Here is a 21,381-nt window from a genome sequence, read left to right on the forward strand (position 1 = left end):
AGAGGATTGCGGCACTTTATAAAATTGATAATTTGTTAGTCTGTACGACGCTTTAACGGTGTATCTATTCGCAATTTCCTATTTTCAAACCACTTAAATACGCTATACTCGATCCTACTGGCTTTCACCCGTCATTTTTTCATTTTTTGATAGCACTTAAAGCACTTTAGGATACTCTTCAATTGTAGTTTTAAACACAGCTGTCCCAATAAACAATTTTAGTCGAATAAGCTAGTTTTTCTTCTGAAGAAGACTATTTTTGGTCAAATGAGTGCTTAACCCCCCTCTAATGTTTGTTAGGGTACAAGCACGTGCAGAAGACATCAGCCACATCATATCGTTTGCGTGTCAAATATTATAATACGCGTGGAATATTGACGAAAGAACTAAAACAAGCGGAAATTGATTAAGTTTTTTGCGACTGCGCACCTACCAATCAATCAGACTACTGACTGTCTGATGATTACTTTCAGTTCAGTTCCGTTTTACTTTTACGAACAAAATATCACAAGTTAGTCAAAAAGTGCGGTTTGGCTGAATCCCGACCATATGTAGAAGCTATGAGATGTAGTTCGGAACCAGTCTCTAACTTTTGGACAATCAATCTAATATAACAGAGTGTGTCGTCGTTTAGTCTATAAGCGAGTTAAAGGAAAAGGAGGTATAAGATAAACCACCGAAACAGTTACTCTATACGAAGGTTAGTCTGTTCTTGCTTACGCAATGCGTATTTACTATAAACCTACGTTGTGATCAACTCAATACGCATGTCAACGAGACTATAATACAGCAATATTATCATGCACTTAATTTCGCACGACTTGATAGCCTGTTCCTCATGCTTATTGGTGACAATACTGGTTCAGTTAGTTCGCCATCACTGACAGGCCTCCTGAATTTCGACGGTATCTTTTTGTCGCTGTTGGTTCGTTGCACCGACGGTGAAAGTAAACTTCTCACAATGACACCCAGTTCTGCTACTTAGCAGGATCGTATCGGTTGCTAGGCTATAAATACTATATGTTTCGAGGATAACGGTATCATTATTCGACGTACCTTTTAACAGCTCAAACATAGCTCATATTATTTGTGTTAAAATGGCATTCAAGGTAGGATAAATCCTTCAAACATTTTGAAGTTAATTAATGTGAATTACTTCTCAGATTGCAGGACTTTTGACATTAGCCGTTGTTGTTAATGCTCAAAGTGGAATAGGATACTACGGCCATAGTCTTCAGAAACAGCAACCCCACCTGCAGCCTCTGGTACACTATCAGCCTCAAGTTCAGGTTTATCAGCAGCCACAAGTGCACTACCAACCTCAATATAGCCAGCACGAGGAAGAACATCACGCTCCAGCTCATTACCAGTATCAATACGGTGTCCATGATGACCATACCGGAGACGTTCACGGTCAGCAGGAATCTCGGGAAGCAGACAAAACCGAAGGAGAGTACTATCTGATTGATGCCGATGGCCACAAACGAACTGTGACTTACTACGTGCACGGTAAGAGTGGATTCATTGCTCAAGTGCACCGTGAACCGGTTAAGGGTCATCATATTCAGCAACAGCAACAACAACAACAGTATGCATACCATCATTAATGATGACACCTAGGATTTAAATTAATTTTTCCAGTTACCACCATGTGATCTCACAAGCGTAGTTTCACACCTTAATATTATTTGTATATAAGATAGGCAGATTCATAAATATTTGGTTCCAAGAAAGGATTAAATATGGATATTATTGTTTAACAAAGCAACAAATTTTCATCCGTGTATTATATAGCAAGCAAGTTTTTCCTGAAGGTGTGATAGGTTTTACAATGGCATGACTGCCAGATGGCTGAGGAGATGTGTATATCTTAAACATGCTGAATTTGTGGAAGGATTTGTTTACCTTGGAATGCTTGTGATATGTGACAATGACTTATCTCGTGCAGCGAAAAGATGTATGGCGGATCGGGAAGCCTTCGATGTTTTCAAGCAAACGTGAACCTTCCAGGAGGTCCTTCGTAGCTCAGTTGGTTAAAGCACCAGTCTAGCATACTGAGAATCGTGGGTTCGAGTCCCATCGAAGGGAAAATGGTTACCTCCAATACATTTTTCAAATCAATATCTTCCACGTAATGTACATATTCACATATGAGTTTTTAGAACTTTGGGGAATCTGCAAAATGGTAAATGTTGAAGAGATCCACAATAGGCAAAATTTTGTCGAGTTTCAAATTTGCATACCTACCTGGATACCTGATTGGCTACAGCGTCGATGCACCAGTTTTTCCGAATGTTCAGGGTCCCCAGGTCCGATTCCACCGCGTGCAGCCAGCGTGTTCGTGGCCTTCCACGAATTCTCGCTTAACTTTTCAAAAGGACCAAAGTAACATTTTTTTCATGAAATAATTTGAATAGCGCAATCAACAGAACAACATGAAAGCTATTGATTGCACTATTCAAATTAATTCATGAAAAAAATGTTACTTAGGTCTTTTTGAAAAGTTAAGCGAGAATTCATCGGCCCCTATCTGGTTCTCCATTGAATATTGTTTTCGCTATTCTTTCTTCCGACATTCGCACTAAGTGACCAGCCCACTGAAGCCTGCCGTATTTTATACGATTCACAATATTTTCTTCTTTGTATACTTGATACAGCCCGAGTAGCACAATTTCGACCGATTTGGTTGAAGCAACTCATATATGACTGGTCTTAGTCATACAGAGGTCACAGTAACTCGTGTATGACAAGTGTGTTGCTTGGGAGCTCATTATTCATGCGTCTGCGACACACACCATTTTCTAGTTTCACTCCGAGTATTGTACGCAGCACTTTTCGCTCGAAAGCCCCGAAATCTCTCCGATCCGCCTCTTTTAATGTCCATGCTTCATGTCCATAAAGGGCCGCTGGTTGAATCAGAGTTTTGTATAGAGCAAATTTCGTTTCCTTCTGCATGTTGCAGGACTTAAGCTGTAAGCAAAACATCTTTTCACTTCACGGGAAACGCCATTGTCACATGTCACAAGCGTTACAAGGTAAACAACTTCAAACACATCCCCATCAAGCACTACCTCTGCACCAACACCACTAGGTCTTCCCCTATTTCTACCTGCCACCATGTACTTTGTCTTGGTAGAGTTAATGGTTAAGCCTATCCTCGCCGTCTTCATCTTCAGTGGAACAAAAGCCTCCACTACTGCTCTGCGATCGATTCCAATAAGGTCGATGTCGTCCGCAAAACCCAGGAGCATATGCGACGGTGTGATGATAGTGCCGTTCCTCTGCACGCTAGATCTCCTAATAGTTCCTTCGAGTGCAATGATGAATAATAAATTCGAAAGTGCATCACCCTGCTTCAATCCGTCTAAGGTCACAAACGAGGTTGACACTTCGTCAGCAATCCGAATACTTTATTTCGAGCCATCCAGCGTACTTAATCTGCCACAGCTCATTTTTCTTCACTGAATCGTACGCTGCTTTGAAATCAATGAACAGATGGTGAGTCTGCAAGTTGTACTCCCGGAATTTATCAAGGAACATCCGCAGGCTAAACATCTGATCCGTCGTTGATTGGCCCTCACGAAAACCTGCCTGGTATTTGCCGACGAAAAACTCCGGATAATGTGGTGGGTTGATTGATGCAGCTGCTCACTTCCGTGTTTGAGAAGCTCGACCGGGATCTCGTCCTTCCCAGCAGCTTTACTGTTTTTCAGCTCATTTAGAGCCTTATTAACCTCGTCCAGCGTTGGTGGTTCCACTGCTTTACCCTCGCCGACTATGTCCATCCTGCTAATTAATACAGCTTCATTTTCACCGTTCAACAAATCTTTGAAGTGCTCCTTCCACCTGGCTGCCACCATAGTCTTATCTGTCAGCAAATTCCCCTCTCGGTCATTGCACATAACGAGCACTGGCGCAGTCTTATGTCGTGCGCCATTACAGTTGCTGCGTAAAACCTATCGTACCGTATCGCATATCGTTTCTATCCATGTTCTCCTGCGCTTCAGCTACATTTTTCTCGTCCGTCACTCGCTGGCACTCCTCATCAAACCAACCATTTCGTTGGCGTCGCTGTGCAGTGCCCAACACTTCCTGCGCTGTTGTTGTCACAGCTTCGAGGATATGTTCCCACAATCTGTTGACGTCACCAGATCCGGTGGCATCTCCTATCCGCTCGTCCAGCTTCTGGTGGTACTGTTCAGCAACTCCTTCAACTGACAAGCGTTGGATATTGAAACGCCATCGTTCTGTTGTTTCGTGAATTCGTGACGCTGAAGAGTCGTGCTGGAATTTTTGCAATTACAAGGTAGTGATCCGAGTCGATGTTCGGATCTCTGAGAGACCTTACATCTATAACATCCGAGAAATGTCGTCCGTTGACCAGCACGTGGCCAGCCAGGTGTGTTTGCGGATATTCTCTAGCAGCAGCAAAAAATTAAATAATCCGATTTTGATAAAACCGGGACCATCGGACACAGGTCCTTAATCCAAATCGTAGATCACCGGAGATGTTACGGATTTCCTAGGGGTATGTTTGAAATGCATTATTTCTTCTGCGTTTCATTTTATATGACGACTACTTTCATTACGTTTTATATTTTCTCAAGAAACTAGAACTAAGCCGACCAATGTTGGCTGCAGATCAGGAATTCGTCAGGAATACGAAAAGCCTTTTTCAACATATCACTTGATAACCTGAAGCATGCCCGGTGCCCGTAGCCCGATCTAAAGTTCAAACTGAGAATATAAAACTAGAAAAGTTTCTGCGTCCGATGGTCCCGGTTTTTTAAAATCGAATTATTTTATGCAAAGTTATGCTAATTTTATATTCACTATAATTTTACCTATCTCAACCTTTTTGCCTAACCCCGATATATAACACCATGGGCCTCCGAGCTTTTCATAAAAACTCAAAGGTGCAGCCCAATTGGGTTGTACACAAGGTGACGTAGGACTACATAGCTACGTAAGACGCGTGGCTACAAAGCAAGACCATGCTGAGGGTGGCTGGGTTCGATTCCCGGTGCCGGTCTAGACAATTTTCGGATTGGAAATTGTCTCGACTTCCCTGGGCATAAAAGTATCATCGTGTTAGCCTCATGATATACGAATGCAAAAATGGTAACCTGGCTTAGAAACCTCGCAGTTAATAACTGTGGAAGTGCTTAATGAACACTAAGCTGCGAGGCGGCTCTGTCCCAGTGTGGGGATGTAATGTCAATAAGAAGAAGAAGTAGTAGTCGCAGAGCGGACCCTGTATTGCTTATGGGCTGGCAGTAAGTGTTAAGGTATACGTACGTCAGGTGGTTGCATCATAACATTTTTCCTCGTAAATAGAAGAAGAAAACGAAAATTAAATAGCAAAAATTGGTTTTCGATGCTGTTTGATCCTTACAATAAACGACTTCCAAATTTAATTCGTGGCACTATATGTCTGTATGCTTTTGCCATCAAGTGCATCGTAGTAACAAATGAAATCAAAGCTTCTTTGTTCGAACAATTTGTTTGAGGAAATCCTAATGTGTAAATTTATGACAAATGTTCAGCTTCTGATTTTGAAGAATTCAACGATAAATCGTACATTAGCAATAATATTACTCAAATGTCCAAGGAAAAAAAATGAATAATAATACACAGGATTTTGTTTTTACACGATTTTTTTTTCGCTCGTATTTTTGATCGTGTGACTTCAATTTTCCACCAAACTCTTCGCAACATGTTTAAAAAAATCCAGAATAAATCAAAGAAAAATCACATGATAATATTAATTTTAATGTTTAATGTTTAGGATGAGTGGAAAAATGAGAAAATATAAATCGTGTAAAAACAGAATCCAGTGTAATATAATAAACTAGCGGACCCGGCAAACTTCGTCTTGCCCAAAATTGATTGATTGAATGGTTACCAGCATTCACCATTCTACTTTTTACCCAATTTTTGATCAAACATTTCTAATTGATAACATATGAAGACGAATTTGGAATTATACGTTACACTTCTCAATATATTTATTTAGTTTTAGTTAAAACTACATTTATTTTATTACTTAAATTCAGTTTAATTTAATGCCGCTTGATACACTACATTTTTTGTTTTATTGTCCGGTGCGTACACAAACAACGTTGAAGGTCTGCCTACGCGTGAACACTGAACATGCCACATACAGTTGCCCATGAGAGAAACATGGGGATTCAAGGTTTAATCCACGTACTTCCAATGTTTGGCCTTGCGATTTGTTGATGGTCATTTTTCGAACGCTAAGCGAATTGGAAATTGAATACCTTTGAACTTAAACGGCAAATCAGTTGGAATTATCGGGATTCTCGGGATTAGCACTTTTTCACCTTTAAATTTTTCTTTAAGCAACGTTGGCTATTGTCGACGATAATGTTATTTCCTCGTACTTTCAAAGTAATTGTTTTGCCATTGTTCTCGAGGGATCGGCGACGGTATTGTGGGTATCCATCGTCTCCGGAGATAGTGTCTGCGAGTAATGGACGTGGATATCGTTTCTGGCAAATATTTCCAACCATGCATGGAGACTCTGGATTGTATTTTTCAAATGGACCGTGGAACATATTTGTTGTAACAATTTCAAACAATTCGGCGTAAGTTTCTGAATCGGGAATCTCCGCGCTTATGATATCATCAATTCGATCAGGACGTATTTTATCTACCAACCATATTAGTATGTATGAATGAGACAGACCTCTTTTTTGCCATTCTATGGAGCACATCCAACATCTAAAGTGACCAAACACATTTTTCTTAGTAATGAAATCCATAAGAAATTTTTGCTTGGAAGAGTGTTTTTCGACTGGATGGACTTTTGCCGAAATACTTGTGCTGCGATATCATGCCGATCACTCGATGTCTGACCAGGTATCAAGAGCTGAGAAATTTTCTTCCACTTCGGGTTGCAAGTGAAGGTTACAAAAAGATCTGGACGTCCGTAATTTCTTACGTAGGTCATGGCGCCTTGAGCACACTCGTTCATGTAACGTGGACTGCCGACAAATGTGGATGGAAGAATTGTTAAACGTCCTATGTTGGTCACATTCCCATCTGAATTCATAGCATCTCGCAAATGTATGTACTCTTCAGACCGCATTTTTAATTGATTGAACCGTATGAAATTCAATCGTTCAGTCTCTATTTTGACGTACATATCGACCGCATACTGTTGGAACAACCGACGATATCGCAGTAAATGATTATCAACATTCTCCCTAATCATCAAACGGTATGCATAGAAATTCATTGAACTAACTTTTTTGCTGGCTTCTACACCTAAAAAAAAGTATTCAATAATCAAAGTTTAAATAAACTCTTTTCAAAGTTAGTAACCTGTCGAAGGATTTATCATGCTGATTTGAAAGTGGTATCCATCTTCTCCTTCTCATCTTCGGGGGCAGCAGGGACTATGTCCAAGGGCTTGACGATCCCTCCCCAGGCCATCTGCGATTTGTGGCGCCTGCCTAGGATGTGGTGGGGTTTGACAGTGGGCCCTGTTAAACCTCTATAAAAAGCTGCATGTATCCGCAAGTAGGCTCCGCCAAAGCGACCGTGTGCCGCTCAAAGCGCACAAGCCCAAGTCCTGGTGTTAGGTGGGACGCTAAACAGCCCTGACACGACGGCCCTCCGACGAGACAGGAGGTTTGCGCAGGCCCAATAAGCCGCCTTTAAAAACAACTATTACGAACGACATAGAAGATAATACGACTCGATACAATCGGCAACGACCTAGGCGACGAATAAAGGATCACGATTGGAAGCTTGGAACATGGAACTGCAAGTCGCTAGGCTTCGCAGGTTGCGATAGGATAATCTACGATGAGTTACATCCCCGCAACTTCGATGTCGTAGCGCTGCAGGAAATCTGCTGGACAGGACAGAAAGTGTTGAAAAGCGGGCATCGAGCGGCTACCTTCTACCAAAGCTGTGGCACCACCAACGAGCTGGGAACCGGCTTCATAGTGCTGGGAAAGATGCGCCAACGCGTGATTGGGTGGCAGCCAATCAACGCAAGGATGTGCAAGCTGAGGATAAAAGGCCGTTTCTTCAACTATAGCATCATCAACGTGCACTGCCCACACGAAGGGAGATCCGACGACGAGAAAGAAGCGTTCTATGCGCAGCTGGAGCAGACATACGATGGATGCCCACTGCGGGACGTCAAAATCGTCATCGGTGACATGAACGCTCAGGTAGGAATGGAGGAAATGTATAGACCGGTCATCGGACCGGATAGTCTGCATACCGTATCGAACGACAACGGCCAATGATGCATAAACTTTGCAGCCTCCCGCGGAATGGTAGTCCGAAGCACTTTCTTCCCCCGTAAGAATATCCACAAGGCCACATGGAAATCACCTAATCAAGTAACGGAAAACCAAATCGACCACGTTCTAATCGACGGTAAATTCTTCTCCGACATCACGAACGTACGCACTTACCGCAGTGCGAATATTGAATCCGACCACTACCTCGTTGCAGTATGTCTGCGCTCAAAACTCTCGACGGTGTTCAACACGCGTCAGAGTCGTCCGCCGCGGCTTAACATTGGGCGGCTACAAGACGGTAGACTAGCCCAAGACTACGCGCAGCAGCTGGAAGTGGCACTCCCAACGGAAGAGCAGCTAGGCGCAGCATCTCTTGAGGATGGCTGGAGAGATATTCGATCCGCCATTGGAAGCACCGCAACCGCTGCACTAGGCACGGTGGCTCCGGATCAGAGAAACGACTGGTATGACGGCGAATGTGAGCAGTTAGTTGAGGAGAAGAATGCAGCATGGGCGATATTGCTGCAACACCGCACGAGGGCGAACGAGGCACGATACAAACGGGCGCGGAACAGACAAAACTCGATTATCCGGAGGAAAAAGCGCCAGCAGGAAGATCGAGACCGTGAAGAGACGGAGGGACTGTACCGCGCTAATAACGCACGAAAGTTCTATGAGAAGTTGAACCGTTCACGTAAGGGCCACGTGCCACAGCCCGATATGTGTAAGGACATAAACGGGAACCTTCTTACGAACGAGCGTGAGGTGATCCAAAGGTGGCAGCAGCACTACGAAGAGCACCTGAATGGCGATATGGCAGACAACGGTGGCGGTATGGTAATGAACCTAGGAGCACGCGCGCAGGACATGCGACTTCCGGCTCCGAATCTCCAGGAAATCCAGGAAGAGATCGGCCGGCTGAAAACAACAAAGCCTCTGGAGTTGACCAACTACCAGGAGAGCTGTTTAAACACGGTGGTGAAGCACTGGCTAGAGCGCTGCATTGGGTGATTACCAAGGTTTGGGAGGATGAGGTTCTGCCGCAGGAGTGGATGGAAGGTGTCGTGTCCCATCTACAAAAGGGCGATAAGCTGGATTGTAGCAACTACCGCGCAATCACATTGCTGAACGCCGCCTACAAGGTACTCTCCCACATTTTATGCCGTCGACTAACACCAATTGCAAGAGAGTTCGTGGGGCAGTACCAGGCGGGATTTATGGGTGAACGCTCTACCACAGACCAGGTGTTCGCCATACGTCAGGTATTGCAGAAATGCCGCGAATACAACGTGCCCACACATCATCTATTTATAGACTTCAAAGCCGCATATGATACAATCGATCGGGACCAGCTATGGCAGCTAATGCACGAAAACGGATTTCCGAATAAACTGATACGGTTGATCAAGGCGACGATGGATCGGGTGATGTGCGTAGTTCGAGTTTCAGGGGCATTCTCGAGTCCCTTCGAAACCCGTAGAGGGTTACGGCAAGGTGATGGTCTTTCGTGTCTGCTATTCAACATCGCTTTGGAGGGAGTAATACGAAGGGCAGGGATTGACACGAGTGGTACGCCGACGACATTGATATCATGGCACGTAACTTTGAGAGGATGGAGGAAGCCTACATCAGACTGAGAAGCGAAGCTAAACGGATTGGACTAGTCATCAACACGTCGAAGACGAAGTACATGATAGGAAGAGGCTCAAGAGAGGTCAATGTGAGCCACCCACCACGAGTTTCTATCGGTGGTGACTGGTGACCTCCGAAAACGATAACAGCAGAGACATTCAGAGGCGCATAGTGGCTGGAAATCGTACGTACTTTGGACTCCGCAAGACGCTCCGATCGAATAGAGTTCGCCGCCGTACCAAACGGACTATCTACAAAACGCTTATAAGACCGGTAGTTCTCTACGGACACGAGACCTGGACGATGCTCGTGGAGGACCAACGCGCACTGGGAGTTTTCGAAAGGAAAGTGTTGCGTACCATCTATGGTGGGTTGCAGATGGCGGACGGTACGTGGAGAAGGCGAATGAACCACGAGTTGCATCAGCTGTTGGGAGAACCATCCATCGTTTACACCGCGAAAATCGGAAGACTGCGGTGGGCCGGGCACGTAGCCAGAATGTCGGACAGTAATCCGGTGAAAATGGTTCTCGACAACGATCCGACGGGAACAAGAAGGCGAGGTGCACAGCGGGCAAGGTGGATCGATCAGGTGGAGGACGACTTGCGGACCCTCCGCAGGATTATGTAGGATTAAATCACCGTTCCTGAACAATATTCGCACCGAATAACGTCATTTGGAAACAACAATTGTATTTGTGAACATTAAAAAAAAATGTCTTGCTTCTGGCGAGTCGTTGTGGAGCAAAGAATATAGTCGTTCTGGAGGTGGAGTAACAATCAAATTTTAAAGTGAATACCAAGTGTTGTTTTTTTCCATAGTCTTCTAACAACATAAGGTTGAGCCATGTCCGTATGAGAAAAATTCTATTAGAAATGGTTTAATATATAGATAATAATATGATCAAAAAAAAACTCGTGCGAAATGCATAAAAAACCGATTCATCGATAATGTTTAATTTCGGTTTTAAAAGTTTACCAGTTATATCATAACATTCTTCTTTGTAAAAAGATGAACAAAACGAATATAGAACCGTTCGAATCGGTCTACCCATTCCCGATTGATGCGCGGTCGTACAAACACCAACTTTGTTATATATATATATATATATATATATATATATATATATATATATATATATATATATATATAAGAAGAAGACTAGACAAACCTACCCGATCTCGCTCGGGTAGTGTTTTTTTTCTCTCGGTCAAACCTGTTGATTGCAGCGTCGCATTCTAGTTCGATTTCAATTCGAACTTGATTGCTTTCTTCAGAAATCATGAAAACTTTGCATTTTGACAATTTTCCAACTTTTCCCATTAAATTGACCATCTCTTAGTATAATAAACATAGTTGACCGCAAGACAAATCAATTAGTGAGAAAATCGCACAAAACGGTCAACTCGTTCGTGAGTTATATTGCCTCAAAGGAAATGCAAACTTATTTTTATATATAGAGTCTAGCAATAGTTTGATACAAATTTAAGAATTATGTAGAACAACGACTTTTAGGGGAACTTGAAAGCATGAAAATCACTTTAACATGGGCAAAACGTAAACGGAACGAATAGCAAAGCTCACGAGACTTGCAGAGGACACTAAAAGCTTCCGTTTAGAGGTTGTTGCGATGATTTTCGGCGTTTATATCTCTTGTTAGATTTTTTTTTTTTCAGAAATTGAAATTGTTCGAAAACACTAAATCGGCTTGAGCCACTTCGAAATATTAACCGAATTAACTAAAAATTTGACAGAAAGCTTATTTTAACATAATAATTGTGATTCTGGGTCTGTGATTGTGACCGGTCGAATTTTTTATACTTTTTGAAAACATGAAAAGGTTTAATATATTGGATTTACATATTATTTATCCAAAAGATAGAACATCAAGTAAAATTTTCTCGAAAGATTCCGACTTTGTGTTTGTTGACGTCAGTGGTAGGAAATGTGCATTATTGTAAATAATTTATTTTAACAAACACCAGAACAGATGAACACTGTTCTGATTTTGTGTGAGCTCACTGAGTTGAGAATGAATTGAGAAAAACATGCTCATAAATGGTTATAGAAGCTACCGCAGCGAATAACTTTTCTGCCGGAACCATCGTCGACGGCCTTTACCACTACCGACGCTGTCAATGCTATTATTTCTTTTTGGCACATTGAAGAAAATTTGTCTCAAAGCAACACTCTTCCGTCAGATTTGGTGGACCTGAAAAGTATCGATTTACGTATCGATTTCTTAATACAACTTCATACACGCTAACAGATACCAAACAATTATCCAAATCTTGCGAGAAAATGCTACTTTACACACTACTAAATGGCTACAGACGCTATCGCGGCGAAAAACCATCGCTGACGACCATCAGCGAGGAAGTGTCACCACAGACGCCTTCATTACGTGCACTTCGATTGTAATTCTTTGATTTCTTTTCTTGTGTAAATTTGTTGGCTCTGATAAGGACCGATTTACTTGCAGTAATGCGTCTTTTCAATAATTATGTTGAGTTAGTGCCCGAAACTTGCGAGAAAATTTCACTTAAGTGCTAATGCTAGGTGACCATACGATGATTTATCGTGCAGCAAACGGTATCGTTGAGGTGAAATTCGACGCGCTACCTACGCCGTCCTCAGCGTTTCGCATTTTCGGGGCACATCACTCGATACGGAGGCGGTGCACAACTGTCATTTTTGTTGATTTAGCTTTGCTGCGTCGCAGCATGCGTGAAATAATAAAAATGACAGTTGTGCGTTGCTTACGTATCGAGTGGTGTGCCCCGGAAAACGCGAGCTCTTTGAAACTTGGATTCCGTGCGGAGTGAGCTTAAAGAGTTTAAACGGTTTTTAAATATTCCTCTACATAATATATGTTGCATAGAAACAGTTTTCATTGAAAAAATATTTTTGGCCGTCCATTTGTATGAGAATTCCCCAATAAACTTTCTGCAGCAACATTCTTGCTGTTGTTCGACATACCGTAGAGTGATCCGATCGGCAACAGAGAGCGCGCTCTCTGTTGTCGATCAGACCACTCTCTGCGGAATATATAGTTCTCCAAAACCACAAACCATTTTCACCGATCTTCCAGACGCGCATTGTAATTTTGCAAACCACAAACCAATTTCTTACAGTCTTCCACGGTGAGGCTTTGATGTTCTTCATACCACAAACTATTTTTCCAGCGGTCTTTCAGATGCGCCACCACAAACCATTTTTCAACGGTCTTCGAGACGCGTCTTGTGATTTTGAAACCACAAACTATTTTTCGACGGTCTTTGAGACGCGTCTTGTGATTTAGCAAACCACAAACCATTTTCCGACGGTCTTCGAGACGCGTCTTGTGATTTAGCAAACCACAAACCATTTTCCGACGGTCTTCGAGACGCGCCTTGTGATTTTGCAAACTGAAATATATCACTCGTCACAATTTAACCACTTGAATTTAACTCACCTCATGAAATCAGCGACAGGATCCAAAAAATAGACTGGCAGGATCGCCAAAATGTGTGGCCCTAAATGGCCGGAACGAAGTTATGACAGCGACTCTCCGTGGATGCGTGTGCACGCCGCGGAGGTCTGACTAGAAGAGGAAAAGTCATGGCTTGCTGCTCGCCGATTGACACACTGATGTGTGAATCTATTAACACACGCTGAAGGCACTTTACTCAAACCCCACACAAATTAAAGTAAGGAACGATTTTTTTTATTTTTATCAGCTTTTTTTTTTCACTTTGCCAGCCCATATCTTTCGACTGAATAAACATAGCGCTTCAATATTTGCCGATTCTCTTATCTAGGGTATATACTTTCAAATGATATAGGGGGAATGACGGCTTTGGCAGGTTTTGTTCTATTATTGGCAGGGGGGTTTTTTATGACTGACTAGCATGTCAAAGAATATTGTGGCCAAATTTCATAAAATTTGGTCGACAAAAACCCCCCTGCCAATAATAGAACAAAACCTGCCAAAGCCGTCTTTCCCCCTATAAATTGAACAAATTGAAGAAAGTAATTTTTTCGATAAATGGCCACCCTTTTCCGCATTATCGACTCTCATTATCGGCGTTGGTGGTGGTCGTCAGCCTGGTTTTTGCTAATATTGATTAGAATATTGATTGCTCGTTTAAGGTTCTTTTCAGAATCTCAATTGTATACAAGATTAGCTTTAATGTACAAAAAAAAACGCTTCACGACGGCTGAAAATTGTCGTCAATAGAAGAATCACAAGCGCCCGTAGAAGGCGGCATTTAATACATTCGCATATTATTGCTTGCACTGAAAATAATCGACACTCTCGATCAAAATGTTCTCACCCATTGAACTAAAGTGCTCATATCCCTTTGAATTGAAATGTGTTTCTGTAGTATACCAATATTTTTACACTTCAAATTCAACATACTCGACGCTTTGAAATACTGCTTCAGGTTACCCTTCAATATCAAGTTTGTTATTCTTCAATTGAAAGTGAAAAACACTTTGATTCGCCCTAATGGACTGTTGCAGCGATTTCCAAGGGAAAAACACTTTCGATAAAAATGTTTTGTTCTTGATGACTTTTGCACTTTAAGTTCACTATTATAGACCGTAGATGAAAAAGCAGCGTCGTTGGTTAAATTATTACAAATGGCGATGTCAGCACATGTATTCCCATACGATTGTATAGATCGCAATAATGCATGAGATCAGTACGTTGTGTTACAACAGGTAAGTACATCTCATATAAGTACGATTTGAAGTGAATTGCTGAAAATAGCTTTGATGAAAATCTAAGCTTGAATACATGGACATCGAAATTTGTCTCACTTTTGATGAGCAACTATATTGCAAAAAATTGCACAGTATGGCGGACCATGCTATTGCGTTAGATTTTCAAAGCAAAAACTCGATTATTCACGTGAACCAGCTTTGATTTTCAGCTGCTGCTTAAATTAATTAATCTCAACTAAAATATATAGTGTATATATATCAACAATTATATTCTTTGCAGGGCTTTCAAAACAGGCCACGTCAACTTGTCGAATCAGTAACAACGAAGAATGGCTAAAGCGGGACCATTACCATTACCAACGAAGACATTTACCATGTTCAACTTTACATGTACGCTATCAGGATAAGCATGATCTTTAGACAATGAGTGATAATGACAATCAATAAACTTCCATTTTATTTTCTGCAAACTATTATGTAAACATAATTACTTCGATTTTCAATTCACCCATAATTCAGTTCAGTGAATAAAATTGCGCTGGACATGGGATCGTTTAGCATGACTGTATCAAATATGATCATGCTGACGGTCAGCAAAGTGATCATAAACCTTTGAAGTTTTTTTTTTATATAAAAGTATTTTTTATATAAAAGCAGCAGGTGGAAAAACTGGAAAGACGCAACCCAGCACTTCCTCTGCTACGACAGCTTATGACGAAGTTCTGGAATTTTGAAGGCAGTGCACCTGCTTCCTATAAGATCATTTAATTAGGCTTTCGTCGGAGCATACGGATCGCTAAAATATAATAAATCAAAATGATAATACATATAACGCAAAATTACCATATTGTCTATTAATAAACCAATAATCTCCTAAATCTTCATTGATCACTACCGCCAATGAATACAGTATTCTAATTTGACAAGCAAAAATAGGGAGTCAGTCAAAACAAATGCTAAAGTATCAATCAAAGCAATCTTACATTTCTGATTATGGGGGATCGTGGCTGAGAAAATAATATTCGCTCAGGAGTCTAACAAGGTGCAAATTGCTCTAAGGGTATGCGATAAGACACTTTTTCCTAACGAAACGAAACGAAACGAAATTTATACTGTCTATGTTGATTCGAAACGAAACGGAACGAAATATAAATTTACTTTCGAGACTTCGAAACGATACGAAATCAAGGTCCATTTAATTCGAAATTTTACGAAACGAAACGAAATTTTTATTGAATTGGGTTTACATTATGTACGCAATTTTGATTTTATTTTTGCCTTTCTCGTACAACTAAGTTGTACCGAAAGGCTATCATTTCACTCCAAAATCGAACTTTTGATAGAAGTCCCGGAGACCCATAGTGTTATATACCATTCGACTCAGCTCGATGAGCTGAACAAATGTCTGTCTGTCCGTGTGTGCGTGTGTGTGTGTGTATGTGTGTGTGTGTGTGTGTGCACAAAATGCCATAAAAAACATTAGCCAAATTTTCACATAGAAACTCTTAACCGATTTTCTTGCAACAAGTTGCATCCGACAGAGACTAAAACGCTGTTGATCACTATTGAATTTCATAATAATTGCAAATTGCAAAAAATAGATAATATTAAAATAGTGTTGAGACATAGTCACATAGAGCAATAATGTGTTAAGAAAAATGCCTTGCATCTATGAATATTTTATCCGTGGCTTCCCATTAAGAGTTTCATCGTACTATAAAGATGCTCGTGTTGCACGCATTTAGGCGTAAGTATGCTCTTCGTTCAGTTTCATAGTACTATGAAATTGTCCGAAAGTCAAAATTCGAACAAAGAAAATTCGAGAAACTTTTGGCAGCGCCATCTGTCGTCTACTAGTGTAAATTTTCTATCATAACATTAGACGGTGTAACTGTTTTGCCTTTCTTGTGGTTATCTTGAGTGTTGAGTGGTTGAGTGGTTATCTTTGCCTCTTCGCGAGTCATCATTCGGCCACATTCGTTTTTCCAACGACTCGCTGCGAATGGTATTCGAATCGGCGAATGATTAGACCATCGAGTGAACAAAAACATCAAAAGGAATGAACTCAAATACTTGCCACTCGATGGTTGTTCGGATCTTCTTTCTGCTGTTCATTCGTGTGCCTCATAGCGACGGCGATTGTTATTCGCAAAGTCGAAGTCATAATGGACAACAGCATGCTTACGCATATACACACCCGTACGATGGCTATATGCGCCTAAACTGTTTAACGTTCGTTGTGATTTAAATGATGCTTGAATGCTTATGTTAAGTTTCAATAAGCATATGAATAATTATAATGATAAGCATTGAATAATTATTGATTAATTCAGTTGACTTTAATTGTACTGTAATTGTTTCCCCATTTTACATTTTACAGATTGAATGAAGGTGTTAAAACGATTATTTTTTTGTTACAAGTCAAGCAATTTTCCAAATCTTAGCTCTCGTCGTTGTACTTTGATTTCGCTAGTACCTTGTGCCAACAATTTCGAAGCCGTATCGGACAAATTGGGTTAAATGTCGCGTGAATTTGGTGGACGTAACATATGGTCGGAATTCTGTCAAACCGCATCAAGCGGTATATAAAACGGAAACCGAATTCTATTAATATCAATACGCACATGCGAACATTTGTTGTAGGATTCCTCATTTAGGGGTTAACGAATATTCGATATGATTTGTGATGAATTGAATCTCGTGCATGAAAACTTGAGCGAAAAATTTGCTACTTTTGATGCGTAATAGCAGAATCCCCGGATTTCCATAGATGATTGTAGACATTATCCCAGTAACGTATAACATATTTTATGAAATGTATTGCCTAGCTTAGAGAAGTCATTCATACATCCGATGGTTGCATCAATCCTTTATCGAAAAAATGCGTGTTTTTTTGAAAAGTGCTTCACAGGTACAAAATAATTGTTTCGAATCTTCCATGTCCGTTTCACAAAAACGACAGGTATCATCTAAAACTTTACATGTTGTTTGAAATAATATTTGTTTGGGCAGTGTCCTGTAAATAAACCGCAGAAGTTGTTAAATCTTTTTTAGATATGCTTAGATGATGTAATGTTAACATAATGTTAGATGAGTAACAGTTTACATAAACTTTTTAGATTATCCTACTGTTATTGTTTTTCTCAGATTTCATCAATCACATTTTTTCTAGTTTTTCAGTTCCATTTCAAGGGTACATTTTAAGGCCCACAAAATGTATCTCGTAAAGCACGAATAAAAAGAAAGATAAAAGAAGTACGAAAACAAGTAAATTAACTTGTCATAAGACTAGTTTATACTATGATATCCCATTTAATTCCACCACCCGATCAAGTGGTGGAATTAAATGGGATGGTACAAACTCGTCTTATGACAAGTGAAGACATTCCACTAAAAAAATTCCTAATAATATTTTGGAAAAAACTTGGTGAATTTTGTGAGGAAGTTTCTCGAACTTTTCCCGTAAAATTCTAAAGATTCTTTCGTTAATGTCTTGAAAATATTTAAAAAATGTAAAAAAATGGAATGGATGTAATAAAAAATAGGCGTGACCGCCGGCCAAAACAGCTTTCGGCGTGACGCTGGAAACGCCGACGCCGCCAACAATTTTCGGACCGGCGCATACCTCTATACAGGGAAACTGTTCCGTTTTCCATCTCACTGAAGATATATTCATCTCATCGCGAAACAGGGAAATACAGCACTAATCCCGTCGCTTTTTTTTGCGAACATGTGTGCTCACTGCTGAAAAAAATCACAAAAATAAAAAAATAAAAATCCTTTTCACTGCTTTGTTTTTGATGGGATGGAAACGGGAGCAATGAGATGAAGTGCCGAACCGTTCACCTATATAAATAAATCTAAATTTAAAAACTAATTTTTCCTCCAAGATCAAAAATTTTGTAGACGGTATCTTAGTAAATCTCATGAATTGCAATTCGTCGTTTCTTGACCGAAAACCTTGAGAAAAGAACCCTCTAATGACTTATTCTGGCGCAGAATGTGAAATTTTCCCTTCTACAAGTTCCCCGGAAACAATCCGTAGGTCCAGAAAGTGGACAAAGTCATAAATAATACATTTTATAATCATACCTCGCTTCCTGATAGAAAACCATGAAAATCGATCCATCGTATGGGTATGACTAATTTTGGCGCTAAATCCGAAAAAAAAACCCTTCTACAGGTTCCCCTGGGGGTAATCCATAGATCCCGGAAGCGGTCAGAGTCGTAGATGGTCAATTTTATATTCATACCTCGCTTCCCGATCGAAAACCACGAGGAACGAGTCGTCAAATGACTAGCTTTAGTGCTAAGCCTGAAATATCCCCTTCTACAAGTTTCCCGGGGACAATCCGTAGGTCCCGGAAGCGGTCAAAATGGTCAGTGGTCCATTTTATATTCATACCTCGCTTCCTGATAGAAAACCATGAAAAACGAACCAACGAATGGCCAGTTTTGGGGTTAAAACTGAAATGTCCCCTCTACAGGTTCCCCGGGGGCACCCCAGCAACTTCAGGATCCGTCTGGTTGGTTTTTCATTCTTGACGTATCAGAAGACTTCTGGAATGAAATCATAATGGAAGATCGGTGAAAAAGCTTGATTCAAATGATTTTGTGGCCTTGTCCCTTTTGAAACTCCCCATCGGCACTGATTCTAAACAAATGGCCATATCTCACTTGATTCTAGTCCGATTTCGAATTTCAACATATGATTCCAATCAGAAACAGTCCTATTTTATTTGTGGTTACTAATATTATTCTGTTTTTAACCACAACTTATCCTAATATCCACCACAAATTTATGGTTCTGAACCTACCTTAGAAAAACCCGGAAAATCTCCGGAATCCGATGGCGATGAACAGTTCCATGAACATATGGTGAAACTACATTAAATTTCTAGTTCAAACATCCCTGAATTATCAAAAATCGGATAATAATTGACATAGTTACAACACATCTAATTATGCCTAAAATTTGCCTATCCCAGTTATTTGGTCATCCTCTGTACTAATGAATTGAATAAATTGAATTCCAAATTTCAAATAATTTCTCATACACTATAGTGCCGTATGCGGTTGAATTCCTAATTGAATTAAATCCATCTTATATTTGCTTTTACCACCAAAACAATTTTGTAGAAGACGGCAGCATTCTAAATCTCATAGTGAGCGAGATATCTCACCTAAAAAGTAATTCGTCATACACTAGTGCCACCCAACGGATGAATTCCTAAATAAACTTGTTTCATGTTGACTAGACTGGCCCAGATTACTATGGGGAGAAAAAATGCTGCCGAATTCCACGGGGCACCCCCCAGAATTGTGTCTTTGGGTGAGAAAATCAATCTCTGAAAATTTCAGCTCAATCACTTGTTGCATAAGCTGGCGCATTTGATTTGAAGTTTGTATGGGGATTTCAGCCAAAATGTATAGGAAAATAGACCTCCGTCACTTATTCGATCTGGAAATTGGTTCTGATTGCTCGATTGACCTCAGAATTGCAAAAACGGCAGTTGGTATGCTACAGAACAATTTCACAGAACATTATATGATGATACAATGAACTTTTATATAATTTTCGGTTGAATTATTAGGAGCTGATTTGTGTATTTTTGGGTTTTTTGATCGAATCGCATCAGCCGAAAATTATATGAAAGTTCATTTAATCATCATACAATGTTCTGTGAAATTGTTCTGTAGCATACCAACTGCCGTTTTTGCAATTCTGAGGTCAATCGAGCAATCAGAACCAATTTCCAGATCGAATAAGTGACGGAGGTCCGAGGAATTAGACAACTTTTTGTTTCCTGGGCCAGTCTAATGTTGACTTTACCAACCGAACTACTTTGTTGAAGATGGCAACTCTCTTATGACCACAAATTGCGCAATAGCCAACCCTACAAGTGATTCCTCATACTTTAGCGCAGCACAGCTGATAAATTCCACAACTGCTTTAATATTGAGTATTACAACTCGAACAACTTTGAATTAAGACGCTAACTTTCTAAATCTCACAGATTTCGAGATATCTCACCTAAAAAATAATTGCGCATATACTAGCGCCTCCAAGTGGATGAATACCTAAACTAAAACTAACTAACTAACTAAACTTAGTTCTGTCATGAAGGTTCTTACCTTCCGAAAAACTTCGTTGGACATGCCAGTTTTCTAAATCTTATAAATTTAGAGGTATCTGGTCATGGTGGTAAAAAATTTCAACTATCACTCCGTATTATCGGATTCCCGGAGACTGCTTTAGTAAATTGTCCCGTGGTCACCCAATTATGGCCAAAAAAGACCGAACATCATTTTGTTGGCTGCAAGGTAAGTGATTTGAGGAATACACGTTGGACTTAGATGTAGAATGGCAGCTCAAAATCCACATGTATTGTAAAAATTTCAACACAGCGCGTGCTCGAGTGTTAATAGCTGTGGAAATGCTGAATCAATACTAAGTTTATAAGCAGGCTAAGTTACAGTTAGATTGTAGAGCCATTGAAGAAAAAGAAGAAGGCTTGTCAGAATTTCGACACAATTTTACCTATCTGAACGGGATTGATTTGCATGCATTCTATACAGCTATGAATTTCACAGCTAGACAATCTATCAACGTTGAAGCTTATATGCAGCTTGTCGTTGGTTGTACTGAACAATTTTATCGAGAGCATTTCTAGTTTTATGAACGTGTGTTTATCGAAAAATTTGCGCTTTACTATTTAGCATTTTATGAGGGTAATTCCACATGTCTACATTGCCA

General features: G+C 40.5%; 1 protein-coding gene across 1 annotated transcript; it reads left to right on the forward strand.

Annotated features, from left to right (window-relative positions):
• Positions 1-1,062: 1,062 nt before the first annotated feature.
• Positions 1,063-1,766, forward strand: LOC134216477 (larval cuticle protein A1A-like). Its single transcript, XM_062695349.1, has 2 exons — positions 1,063-1,109; positions 1,164-1,766. The coding sequence occupies exons 1-2, from the start codon at positions 1,098-1,100 to the stop codon at positions 1,605-1,607; spliced, it is 456 nt and encodes a 151-aa protein (XP_062551333.1). The 5' UTR covers positions 1,063-1,097; the 3' UTR covers positions 1,608-1,766.
• Positions 1,767-21,381: the final 19,615 nt, after the last annotated feature.

Source organism: Armigeres subalbatus, chromosome 2 (genome assembly GCF_024139115.2).
Source record: "Armigeres subalbatus isolate Guangzhou_Male chromosome 2, GZ_Asu_2, whole genome shotgun sequence".
NCBI lineage: Eukaryota > Metazoa > Arthropoda > Insecta > Diptera > Culicidae > Armigeres > Armigeres subalbatus.